We start from the raw sequence: 13817 nt of genomic DNA on the forward strand, positions 1-13817 counted from the left end.
CATGCAGGATGGTCCCCGTAACATGTCACATTCATCTAGCAGTGTGCTCTGCCACCTATACCAGTCCATACCGTTGTTCATAGTGTCATGCAGGATGGTCCCGGTAACACATCACATTCATCTAGCAGTGTGCTCTGCCACCTATACCGATCCATACCCAGGTTCATAGTGCTATTCAGGATGGTACCAGTTGCATGTCACATTCATCTAGCTGTGTGCTCTGCCACCTATACCAGTCCATACCGTTGTTCATAGTGTTATGCAGGATGGTCCCGGTAACATGTCACATTCATCTAGCAGTGTGCTCTGCCACCTATACTGATCCATACCCTTGTTCATAGTGTCCTTCAGGATGGTACCAGTTACATGTCACATTCATTTAGCAGTGTGCTCTGCCACCTATACCAGTCCATACCGTTGTTCATAGTGTCATGCAGGGTGGTCCCGGTAACATGTCACATTCATCTAGCAGTGTGCTCTGCCACCTATACCAGTCCATACCGTTGTTCATAGTGTCATGCAGGATGGTCCCGGTAACATGTCACATTCATCTAGCAGTGTGCTCTGCCACCTATACCAGTCCATACCGTTGTTCATAGTGTCATGCAGGATGGTCCCGGTAACATGTCACATTCATCTAGCAGTGTGCTCTGCCACCTATACCAGTCCATACCCATGGGTCATAGTGTCATTCAGGATGGTACCAGTTACATGTCACATTCATCTAGCAGTGTGCTCCGCCACCTATACCAGTCCATACCGCAGGTTCATAGTGCCATTCAGGATGGTTGCAGTAACATGTCACATTCATCTAGCAGTGTGCTCTGCCACCTATACCAGTCCATACCCTTGTTCATAGTGTCATGCAGGATGGTCCCGGTAACATGTCACATTCATCTAGCAGTGTGCTCTGCCACCTATACCAGTCCATACCCATGGGTCATAGTGTCATTCAGGATGGTACCAGTTACATGTCACATTCATCTAGCAGTGTGCTCTGCCACCTATACCAGTCCATACTGCAGGTTCATAGTGCCATTCAGGATGGTTGCAGTAACATGTCACATTCATCTAGCAGTGTGCTCTGCCACCTATACCAGTCCATACCCTTGTTCATAGTGTCATGCAGGATGGTCCCAGTAACATGTCACATTCATCTAGCAGTGTGCTCTGCCACCTATACCAGTCCATACCCCAGGTTCATAGTGCCATTCAGGATGGTTGCAGTAACATGCCACATTCATCTAGCAGTGTGCTCTGCCACCTATACCAGTCCATACCCTTGTTCATACTGTCATGCAGGATGGTCCCGGTAACATGTTACATTCATCTAGCAGTGTGCTCTGCCACCTATACCAGTCCATACCCCAGGTTCATAGTGCCATTCAGGATGATTGCAGTAACATGGCACATTCTTCTAGCAGTGTGCTCTGCCACCTATACCAGTCCATACCCTTGTTCATACTGTCATGCAGGATGGTCCCGGTAACATGTCACATTCATCTAGCAGTGTGCTCTGCCACCTATACCAGTCCATACCCCAGGTTCATAGTGCCATTCAGGATGGTTGCAGTAACATGCCACATTCATCTAGCAGTGTGCTCTGCCACCTATACCAGTCCATACCCTTGTTCATACTGTCATGCAGGATGGTCCCGGTAACATGTTACATTCATCTAGCAGTGTGCTCTGCCACCTATACCAGTCCATACCCCAGGTTCATAGTGCCATTCAGGATGATTGCAGTAACATGGCACATTCTTCTAGCAGTGTGCTCTGCCACCTATACCAGTCCATACCCTTGTTCATACTGTCATGCAGGATGGTCCCGGTAACATGTCACATTCATCTAGCAGTGTGCTCTGCCACCTATACCAGTCCATACCCCAGGTTCATAGTGCCATTCAGGATGATTGCAGTAACATGCCACATTCATCTAGCAGTGTGCTCTGCCACCTATACCAGTCCATACCCCAGGTTCATAGTGCCATTCAGGATGATTGCAGTAACATGCCACATTCATCTAGCAGTGTGCTCTGCCACCTATACCAGTCCATACTCTTGTTCATAGTGTCATGCAGGATGGTCCCGGTAACATGTCACATTCATCTAGTAGTGTGCTCTGCCACCTATACCAGTCCATACCCAGGGGTCATAGTGTCATTCTGGGATGGGCCCAGTTACATGTCACATTCATCTAGCAGTGTGCTCTGCCACCTATACCAGTCCATACCCAGGGGTCATAGTGTCATTCTGGGATGGGCCCAGTTACATGTCACATTCATCTAGCAGTGTGCTCTGCCATCTATACTGATCCATACCCATGGGTCATAGTGTCATGCAGGGCTGGGCCGCGGTTGGTTAAGTTGAATATGTGCATTAGCAACCAGCTGCCTGCTAGTCTCCACTCAGATAGCAGGGAACAAAGGGCGAATCTGTCGGCATAAACCTGCTTAGCCAGCTCTTGTGTTTGTCATTTTCATTCACTACTGCACTATCACCGCCAATTATTTCTTCTTTCCGCCATTCCTTTGAGAATTGTGCATTTTATAGGGAGGCTGAGATGTGCTGGCAGCTGGAGTTGGTCACATCATCCAGCTCATGTTTCCCAACCAACTAGGTGCCTATCCATTCATTTCTCATTTGCAGCCCACAAGCGTTTTCTTTCTCCAGAGTGTTTGGCATTTGATTCGTCACATAGTAATAGTGTGTACGAATGGCAATAATGCTGGGCACTTAAGTCCCAATTGTCAACACAAAATAAAATGTTGCACATTTACTCTAACTCTTGCTGTGATCAGTGTTATGTGAGCGCCAAGAATGTTTAACAAACTGCAAACTGGAGAAAAACGTTACTATTAAATCACAATCGCATGCATTCCAACATTTATTTATTTATTTATTGTTTATTTATATAGCGCTTACACGCAGGTGAAGTGCTTCAAAGCGGGATGGGAACAAGGAAATACAGTAATCATTCTTAGGCCTGGAGGATTCTGAATGATCTAAACAGAAAACTAGCATACCAGGCCTGATGACATTTTTGCTCGTGCAAGTGGTACAGTTGAGACCAAGCTCGGAGGGGGAGTGGAAAATGGGGGCAGGGGATAGGACAGACGAACTAACTAGTCCTAGTACTTTTAGGTCATGCATACGTACAGACAGGGGTGCAGAGACGGGGGGAAGGGTGGAGGGAACAAAGAGTCTGGTCCAGCACAGCAGGGCCCTGGGTTAAGTGCAGAGAGGTTGCCCCGCTCAAGGATCGCAATCTAAAAGTGCAGTAATGTTGAAGTGCAGCGGCCTGGAGGCAAGTGCAAAAGAATGGTGGGGGAGCCTGGAGGTGAACCAGACAACCAGTCAGCAAAACTGAACAGAGTTAGGGAAAAGGATGGTGGAGAGAAAAGAAAGAAGATTAGCAGGGGAGAGAGAGAGCAGGAGGAGAAAAGGAAGGTCTTGAGGAGTTTCTGGAACTTAAGGTGCTCTGCTTCAAGACGGAGAGAGGCAGGGAGACCGTTTCAGAGGGAAGCACCTGAAGAGGATACAGATCTACCCCCAAATCTCTGTTTGTGAAAGCGGCTCATCCACAGATAGTTGGAAGAGGCCCTGGCGCCAGAAAGCCTTGTGGCTTATGCAGAGGATGTTGAACTTGATCCTTGCAGCCACAGGGAGCCAGTGGAGGGATTTCAGCGCCAGAGAGATGCAGTTACTGGGCTTGAGGCCAAGGATAAGTCTTGCAGTTCTGTTCTGGATGAGTTGTAGAGGACAGAGAGTAGAAGTAGGAAGATTGAGAAAGCGGCTGTTACAATAGTCCAGTCAAGAGAGAACCAGGGCTCTTGAGGTGATGAGTCTCTGGGGGAAAGTGAGAAAAGATAGAATACCACTGAGGAGGTGCAGTTTGGACATTCCAGGCTTATCAAATTCCTACAACCTGATTTTTCATTTACTTTTCTCCAAAACCTATTAAGCAAGGTTTCAGACATGTTGAGGTTGGAATATTTTACTGCTATTTTTAAAGTTGGGAAGCATATATAGAAATGTTCAGCTATTAATTCACAAAAACTAAACAATGCATTTTCCACTTTACAGTTCTTCAGATCAGGCAGTCACAATTGCATAACACCTTCTCCTGGCGCAGATGGGTGGTAGGAGACCTGGGAAGATTCACTGCACTAACACAGTGAATAAACTGGGGCACAGCAAATGGCAAAAGAATTGCACTCATTCGTTTCAATATCAGAGTTTTCAATGATTCAAAAAAATGCGAACATTCAATTTCTTTGTTATATGAATCATATCTGTCTATTTTTCAACGTCATACACCATTTTTGTTCCTTGAACATTCTTATCAAATATTATCTCACAGATAATTTCTCTCAAAAAGCACACAATATATGTTATTGTCACATTAAATGGTAATACAGTTTTGTAATGAAATTCACAATTGTGTCCCAATATTTGAGTTGACAAAAGTTATTTGATGTTGATATAACAGTAGTCCTCTCATCTAACTATGCGTTTCCGGCGTGTACCGCCCTTCTTCAGGTTTAAATATTGGGTGACTTTTCTTTGTAGTTCCCCTGAAATTAATTATAGTAAAGAACTACATCAGTGTTCCATGGATATATGCTTAAATTCATGTGCAAGAGTAAGTATAGGTGCTATGTTGCACTAACCTTAGTGCTGGACTTGGAGTGCGGTCCGGATGTTTCTAATCTTCAAGATTATGTTGTCACTGCAAAATATATATATGCATATCAGTATCAAATGAAGATGGTAGTGTGTGTGGCGTAGGGGGACCAGTCGCCAAAAAATAGCGCTGGGTCCCCCTATCGCCACACTGGAATCAGTCTATCTTAATGCTCATTAAGGGTAACAAATTATATGCTTACCCTCGGCCAGTAGTTGTGGTTACACTATCTGGGTCAGTTGTGGATTACAAGTAGGTTCCCGTCTTCCTGGAAGATTATAAGGACAATGTTTAGGGGGTGGTAGAGCTACTCTGTTACTTCATATGTACAGTCTGCGGTGACACTGCCTACCTGTGTGTAGGTCAGCTCTCCACGCTCGTTGTATGCAGTCTATTTTTACTTCATAGCTGGATCTACTCGCCGGTAAGTGTGGGTCTTGATGAATCCCTGTAGGTGTTCATAATGTAGAATGTCAAGCCTTGTATCTCATTCAGTATATTTAAATACGCTAAAACTAAATAGCGTGTAAAGAGGATTTACCTAAATTTCGTTGCCGTGCCGCAGCGGGGCTGTGTGTAGCACTGATATCAAAATATCTGTGAACTCTGTGAGTAAAGGCACAGGGCAGGATATGTGTTCATTTGCTATTTTTTAGGTGGGAGTATTGTTACTTATTCTGGAAATATCTGCCTGTTTTCAGGTAGTAAAGGAGCCAGTATGCCACAAACCTGAAGAGGTGGGATTACAAGCTCCCTTTTTAAAATGTTTTCATAGGGTACGTGTTCACCTTAAGGTTTCTTGCTTCCTAAAGCAGATGGACATGAACAAATAACCTAAACTGGAAAATCAAAAGCCAGCCAAACAACGGATAGGTCTTCAGCAAGCACCAGCTGGTCAGATTTCCTCTTGTAACTTGCAGTCAGAGAGGGCATTTCAGTAACAATGAGCTGCACAACTAGATACAAGGCTCCTGAAACAGGGAACACCAGCATGGAGCGGGGACAGGGGTATTTGTAAGGGTACAGAGGGCAATAGAGTGAAGGAACTGCAGAAAAGGGGACCTGGCTCATAAAAACTAACTTAGCAACAAAAACAATCAGTGATGATAGGCATCAGTGCTGATAAACCAGCAATTGCTACCATTTCCCAATGCCTGACGGGAGGAGGGCTTCAATACTAGGTGCCACTTGAACAGGATTAGTGATATAATAAAGGCAGCCAAGATATATGGCATTACAGTAAAACAAGTTAGGATTGTAATCTTTGATGACAGAGTAAGGGGCTTAAAAAAAGGAGGACTTTTTGCAACACCTTATGGCAGAAAACACAGATTCCAACCAAAATAGGGGAGAGCGCCCAGTCACTTTTGACACCCAGACTGATAGGTTGTGTGGGCTCAGGAGGGGGCAGGCGGTGACAGCAGGGAACATGCCAGGTTCCAATCCAACTTTATCCAGACCCCATCCTCTTGTAGCGAACACCTCTGAGCATTCAGCCACAACATGGTTGTGCTGCCGATTAAGGAGAATAAGTTCTGCGAGTCATTGACAGAGGAGTAAAATCTGAAGCCATTCGAGTGTAAGAGCCTTGCCAACGGTAGAATAGGTTAAGGAGCGGCAACAAAGATCAGCTCTAAGGCCCACCACATGCTGTAGGCAGGGGCTTAGATACTAAAAGAGGCCTCATAATGGCATATGCTCCATCAGCTAGGAAGAATTGTAACCAGTAGACAGTACCCCTTATGCATGCCTCTTTCAGTGCAATGCGACTAACCCAGTAGGGATTCAAGCAATCGTAACTAACAATTGGCTCTCTGTGCAACACACAAGGATTTAGTTGCCAATGGAAACAAGGAGCTGAGGCAATACAGACGTCATGATTTTGGTCAATAAATAGCCATGCATCTCTGTCTCATTTAATACCTTCTTCCCTGCCCTTTTTAAGCATGGAGAGTGCAGATTATGCTTTTCACCCGTTTGTGTTCTCTGGTGCTGGGTAACAGATGTCTTCTTGACAAACCTTTTCTAACATTCAGTGCATGGATGCGGTTTCTCACCTGTACGTGTTTTATGGTGGTATGGTGGTGAACTAGCTGGTCCTTCCGAAAGATCCTTTCCCCACATTCTGTGCACTAATTTAAGGTTTCTCACCTGCATGTGTATTGTGGTGGCGAAACAGCTCATAATTCCAAAAGAACCTTTTGCCACATTCTGTGCACTGATAAGGTTTCTCACCTGTATGTGTGTTCAGGTGACAAATAAGTTTAGTCTTGCAACTAAAATATTTCCCACATTCTGTGCACGGAAAATATTTCTCACCTCTATGTGTGCTCAGGTGGTAAGTAAGATGTACCTGCCACAGTAATGTTTCCCCACATTCTGTGCACCAAAAAGGTTTCTCACACATGTGTTCTCTGGTGGCGAGTAAGGTTGTTCTGGTAACTAAAACGCTTCCCACATTCTGTGCACTGGTAAGGTTTCTCGCCTGTATGTGTTCTCAGGTGGCGCATAAGATAATTCTGGCAACTAAAACGCTTCCCACATTCTGTGCACTGGTAAGGTTTTTCACCTGTATGTGTTCTCAGGTGACGGATAAGAGATTCCTTTTGAGGGAATTTTTTTCCACATTCTGTGCACAGAAAAGGTTTCTCACCTGTATGTGTTCTAAGGTGGCAAATAAGATTGTTCTGGCAACTAAAACGCTTTCCACATTCTGTGCACAGAAAAGGTTTTTCACCTTTATGTGTTCTCAGGTGACGGATAAGAGATCCCCTGTGAGTGTACTTTTTCCCACATTCTGTGCATTGGTAAGGTTTCTCACCTGTATGTTTTCTCAGGTGGGAAGTAAGACGGTCCAGCCACATGAAATGTTCCCCACATACTGTGCACTGATAAGGTTTCTCACCTGTATGTGTTCTCTGGTGCTCAATAAGAGATCCCTTCTGAGTGAATCTTTTTCCACATTCTGTGCACAGAAAAGGTCTCTCGCCTGTATGTGTCCTCTGGTGGAGAACCAGCACGTACTTCCGAATGAACTTTTTCCCACATTCTGTGCACTGATAAGGTTTCTCACCTGTATGTGTTCTCTGGTGTTCAATAAGAGATCCCTTCTGAGTGAATCTTTTTCCACATTCTGTGCACAGAAAAGGTCTCTCACCTGTATGTGTTCTCAGGTGATGAATAAGAGATACCTTGTGAGTGAACTTTTTCCCACATTCTGTGCACTGGTGAGGTTTTTCACCTGTATGTGTGCTCATGTGTTGAATAAGTTTAGTTTTGCAACTAAAGGGTTTCCCACATTCTGTGCATGGAAAAGGTTTCTCACTTGTATGTGTTCGCAGGTGGGAAGTAAGACGCACCTTCCACATGAATTTTTCCCCACATTCTGTGCACTGGTAAGGTTTCTCACCCTTATGTGTTCTCTGGTGGTCAACAAGAGATCCCGTCTCACTGAACTTTTTTCCACATTCACTGCACAGAAATGCTTTCTCACCTTTATGTGTTCTCCGGTGGCAAATAAGAGATCCCTTCTCACTGACTTTTTCCCACATTCTGTGCATTGAAATGGTTTCTCACGTGGGTGTGTTTTCTGGTGGAGAACCAGCTTGCACTTAGGAAATAACCTTTTTCCACATTCAGTGCACTGATAAGGATTCTCACTGGTATGTGTTCTCAAGTGAAAACTAAGATGCCTTTGCACTAAAGCTTTTCCCACATTCAGTGCATTGATGGGGTTTTTCGCCTGCACATATTCTCTGGTGGTGAATAAAAACTCTACACCTTTTCTGCATTCATGATACAAAAGAAGTTATCTATCTATAGATATTCTCTGGTAACAAATGAGACGTGTTCCTACAGAAGATTTAGCGCATTCAGTGCACAGGCACGATTTGTTCATTTGTATTTACAGTCGATTTACATCTTTTCAATAAACTCCCTTTTTGTTCAATTGTATAAAAGATAATATTTGTTCCATCATTAACATAGTACACAAAAGTCTTTTCTTTCAGAAAAACACACTGTTTTTATGATCAATTATTATTTTGGCTAAAAACCCCAGGTTATTCAGAAGGCATCTCCAATCCAAGTTCCTCATTAGATTAAAAAAAAAAGGAGCCTAGTGTCTAGATGTGTATCCTTCCGATATGCACAGATCAATCAAGCTTTCTACTATAGAAGTCCATCAGAAATTCCTAGAATCGCTGTCGCATCTTTCTGGCCATCAATCACCTGTAGAATTAGAAAGAGATTCACAAATTAATGCATGTTAAATAGTACTGGCATAACATTTAACAGGCAGACTGAGTCTCCGTACTAGTGATGAGCGCTATTTACATGCTTCATGTAGTAAATGAAAGGACTCCTATACACCCTTCCAAATTGACGATAGCTCAACTACTTCACCCAGAAGACTTATTTTCAAGTTAAACATAAATAACAATATGATTCTTTCCCATTTACATGCATAATCCCTGCTGCAGAACCCTCTCCCTCCCCCACCAATCACAGTAGATTCTGCCCAATAGAATCCTAGCCGGTATAAGTCTGCGATACAAATATTCCATGCCAGCATCTGATACAAATGTAACCAAGTTTGTGTGAATTGTAAATGTAGTAGGTCACCACAGAATGACCACACTGATTTTCAGTAGTTCCAGGGGTGTTTGTATTGGGACTTTTACCAATAGAATGGCTTTGGACGTTGAGATTCTTCAGGGTCCTAAGGGGAATTGGTGCTAGGATCGTTCCTCTCCATCTTTACTTCCCCAGACTTTTGCCCGCCTCCCTAAACAACGTGTCCCTAATGGGGATGTTTATATTGTCACCAAGGGTGACCCCCAGGCCCTTGCCTGTTCTATCTGATTTCTATTAATGGCTTCCCTAAAGTGGTGGCTAACCGACTCCTTAGGGGCCTTCAAGTCTTTCCCTGACCTGAACCACTTAGTATTCTAGGGGAGTCATTAGGTATGGCTCCTTCTTTCACGCGGTTTCACTCTTCCACACACGTCTTACTTGAACCTTCACTAAACTGGCTTTAAGAATGTGTCCTTACACCGTGCTACTGTCGCTCCGGGTCTCCCACTACGCCTTTCCACCTCTGCCCTTTGGTCCGACTTCTCCTCTTACTCCTTCACTTCTTACCGTCGCTACCTCTGTTGTTTTCCCTTCCTTCTTCCTTCCAATCTACATCCTTGTCTCTTGCAGTTCTTCTCTGTTCCTACCACCACTACTTCTAGTCTCCCATTCCCTGTCACTCTTCCTACTTCTGTTCTTTCTCGGTCATCTCTCTCCTTCCTGCTGTAAGGGCATGTATAGCATTTTGCCAAATATATAATAACATTCTTTTTTGCCAGCATGTAGTGGCGTTCTGCCAGTATGTAATATGGCATTTTTTATTTACCAGTGTGATATGTAGCGTTGTTGGTGGCATGCAAAGTACGGGATTTACAACACAGCCAGGCACAACTTCAAATTGCAGATATTCAGAGCACACATAGAAACACTTAGTGTGCTGCCAGGTTCAAACAATGAAGTGCACCATGTATTTTGGATGCTTCATGTATCGAGACTGCATTATGATATATAACCGACTAACATTATTAACATTACTAATTCTAACTTCTCTAACATTAAAATGCAGTCTTCTATGCAAAATGAGGTGAAAAGCATGTTTTGGTAGCACTGCTGATATTCATTTTTAAATGCACATTGGTGTTTTCTTCAGCTTGTGGAGAACAGAAAAATACGCAAGCTGCAGGAAGCAAAGTGAAACAGTAACTTTGGACCTGAAGCTGTCATTGTTTGAAAACAAAGGGTGGCACAGAACACATTCTTCTTAACCTGATTGGGAGAAAGATGTAGGCAGAGAAGCCATGTCAATAAAGGGACAGGTAAAAGGTTTATTTGAGGGTGGAGGTGAGGAGAGCAGTTAGTTCATGCTGGGCTGAGGAGACAGACGGAGATTCCAAGGGGTAGAGCGCTAGCTTTGGGGTATAATCAGCTGGCGCTCCCCACACAAGATTACAGAAGAGTTTCACGCTGACACTGGGTCTGCATTTGCAAACACAACGAGGTAGTGCGGGGGAATTCAAAGAAAGACCAACCTTGCTAAGGTAAGTGCTAAGTGAGGACCAGGTAAAATGCCATATGTGTGACTGAGATTTATTGCAGTGTAGGGAAGTTAGGAAATAATTGCATGTTTATTTTTCTCTATATTTAAAATGTGGGAACACTGATTCATGTTTTCAAAAATACCTGCTTGTTCTGTTTTTTTTAATTTGTATATATTGCAGATGATGCTGTAAATAATAACATGGTAAGATATTGTGACTTGTATATGAGATACAATACAGAAAGTATATAAAAAACAATTGGGATTTTGTGTCATTCATGCATCTGTGAATTATTTACATAAGTGAAGTATAAAGGGGAGGCTCATATCAGTGCAATAGTGCATTTACCAATTTACCACTGTAAGTCATATAGCCAACAAGAGAAAGCTAGTAATAAACAGCTATAAAGCAGAGGTTTGTGTGCCGTGTGATGAATGTTTCCTTCCTTGCATGCTGATGGGAAGGTGTCTAATCTGATCCATAGATAACTGGATGTACATAAGACAGTAATGCCTAATGGCACAGAGATTACTGGATGTACATAAGACAGTAATGCCTAATGGCACAGAGATTACTGGATGTACATAAGACAGTAATGCCTAATGGCACAGAGATTACTGGATGTACATAAGCCATTGATACCAGCCACAAACTGTAGGTGGCACTATGAATAAAATCATTGGGTTCTACTAAAGTGTACAAGTATGGGGCTCTCTACATAAAAATAGAAGGTATTCTAATAGAAAGGAAAGGTTTGTTTTATGATGGGCTTATAATATAAAAAAGAAACCAAGCTCATCACTATACCACAGGAATAAAATACTGCAAAACAAGATACCACTAAAATGACCACCAATACAAGCTAACAAGGTATGGCCACTAAAATAGTGTGATACCAGACCCACTGTAAATGTAAGACTAATTTACCGCCAATATTTTTTCGGTAAGAAAATACTGCCAAATTCCGAATTTACCCCAATAAAACAAAATCTCTTACACTGCTACTACTACTACTGTCTGTCTACTCGTGCCTCTACCCACTAGCATGGACTATCACCCTCCATCACTAACTACCACTCTACTGCCTAGTCCTCTCACTCATTACTCCTGCCACCTACTTTCTCTACACCTACTCTTCTTCCTCCTCCTCCTCTCCTCACACTACGGCACACTCCACTGACCACCTTTGCACCATGCTGCATTGTGTTTTATTGTGCTTTACCTAAAATCGAACACGGCTGGGTACTTGCTGCTACCATTTTTAAATAAAATGGCTTTTGCTGGGTGCACAACTATTACTTTACTAACTTTAAAAATAGCGTTTTCTGTGAGTACATCCTGCATTAACATCCTGCCTTGTCCCCTGTGCCTGCCCCCTACCCACTGTCCACTGTCCCCCACTGCCTGTGTTTTTCCCCTCCCCCCGCAAACCCCCTCTTTGTGCCTCAGTACATCAGCCTGGTAAGTGTCCTCCTCACCACTGCAGCGAGCTATGTCGCCATCTATCTCTCCCAATTGCTTCTCTATTTCCTATCACTAAATCTGGCTAGAAGAAACTTAAGGAGGATATACTGGGCTCCAACCCAGGCCTTCCTATTGCAGACACCTATGTCACGGCTTCCACCAGAGAGACTCTTACAGACATACTCTTTGTCGTTCCCTCACCCGACGTGTGGACTCTCCACATGGTCGCCTTTCTCTCTCCTATCGCCTCTTCTCCCATCAAGGGTGGCACCCGCGGGGAGGTCCTCCTTGACCTCTGTCATTTCCAGGGTCATCATTAATGTCTATCAGAATGGAACCATCATGGTTCAGGGTGCTCAACCCAACGTTCTCCTCTGTGACAGGCTAAATCCACTTTACTGTTCCTCCTCTCCATTCCTTGCTGCAATTACCCATTTACTCACAGTAAACTACCATATCAAGAAATTGCAATTAAGTAAGCTATGAGCCTTCACTGTAGCCAACCCACTCCTTCCAATGGTCCCATCTGACCTTGATAGGCGAAATCAAAATGCCTAGTTCAGTCGGTGTGGTAGCTAAACTCATAAGTAAAGGCAACACTAAAAATGGCCACAATAACTTGATGCCCATGCAGCGAAGCTTTAGTCTCTCGACAATGGGGATACCTTCCATGGAGACGGGTAGTCAATAGAACACATGACGACCAAACAAAGTAAATACCTCAATTGTCAAAGAATGCACGTGATGGTTTATTTTCAGAACTTTAGTCTGGGTGCATGGCTGCCTTACCCTAGTCTCCCGCTGATCGACGGTGTGCTGGGCCCATTTGAGTGAAACCTAGGGGAAAACGGCCACAGCACTGCCCTCGCACAGACAACACCCGCTAGAGTGATATGCTCTCCCCAGAGCTGATAAAGAAGAGTGAGGTGCAACGTTCTGATCTGGCTGTGGTAACTGTGACCCACAAAGCTGCAAGCAGACCGGTGGCGATGTAACGGACCCCAGGCGCAAGATCATCAGTGCTTCTCAACCGCATGTTCAAGGATTGATTGGACTGCAACGCTCCACAACTCCCTGCCTATTCTGGCACTATCAGGTTGTGCAATCCCAGATCACGAGGGCATGCGACGGGCACAGGGGGCTCCTGACTCAGATAGCGGGGAGGACAGCAGCAACCACATTAACACCCCAGGTGACATTCAAAGAAGGATATCCAGTCGCAACTGCAGGTGATTATGGAGGAAATTATAATTAATCGGCCACCGCACACAAGAGACGAACGCCACTGTGCAGGACATAAAGAAGAAAATTCAAGATGTGAACGCACGGATGAAGGCGCAGGATGACCGGATCACGGACAATGAGCAGAGAATCAGCAGGCTCGAGGATAACTATGATACAGCTACAACGGACCTGGATGGGCTCATCAGAGAAGTGCAGCGACTGAGAGCCAAGTAAGAGGACCAGGAGAACAGATCCAGCCACAACAATCTTCGCCTGGCGGGAATCCCCAAAGGCACAGAGGGAACCGATCTTGAGGGTTATGGATGTAC

At 44.2% G+C, this 13817-nt stretch overlaps 1 protein-coding gene across 1 annotated transcript in view; it reads right to left on the minus strand.

The window, feature by feature from the left end:
* Window positions 1-2874: 2874 nt before the first annotated feature.
* LOC138467391 (zinc finger protein 850-like) overlaps window positions 2875-13817 on the minus strand; it is a 333056-nt gene continuing 322113 nt past the window's right edge. Inside the window, exon 8 of the mRNA XM_069607344.1 lies at window positions 2875-8258. Coding sequence (XP_069463445.1) covers window positions 7087-8258 — 1172 coding nt within the window. The 3' untranslated portion in view covers window positions 2875-7086. The remainder of the gene's footprint in view (window positions 8259-13817) is intronic.

This window comes from Ambystoma mexicanum, chromosome 4q, assembly GCF_040938575.1.
Source record: "Ambystoma mexicanum isolate Mex_15411 chromosome 4q, UKY_AmexF1_1, whole genome shotgun sequence".
NCBI lineage: Eukaryota > Metazoa > Chordata > Amphibia > Caudata > Ambystomatidae > Ambystoma > Ambystoma mexicanum.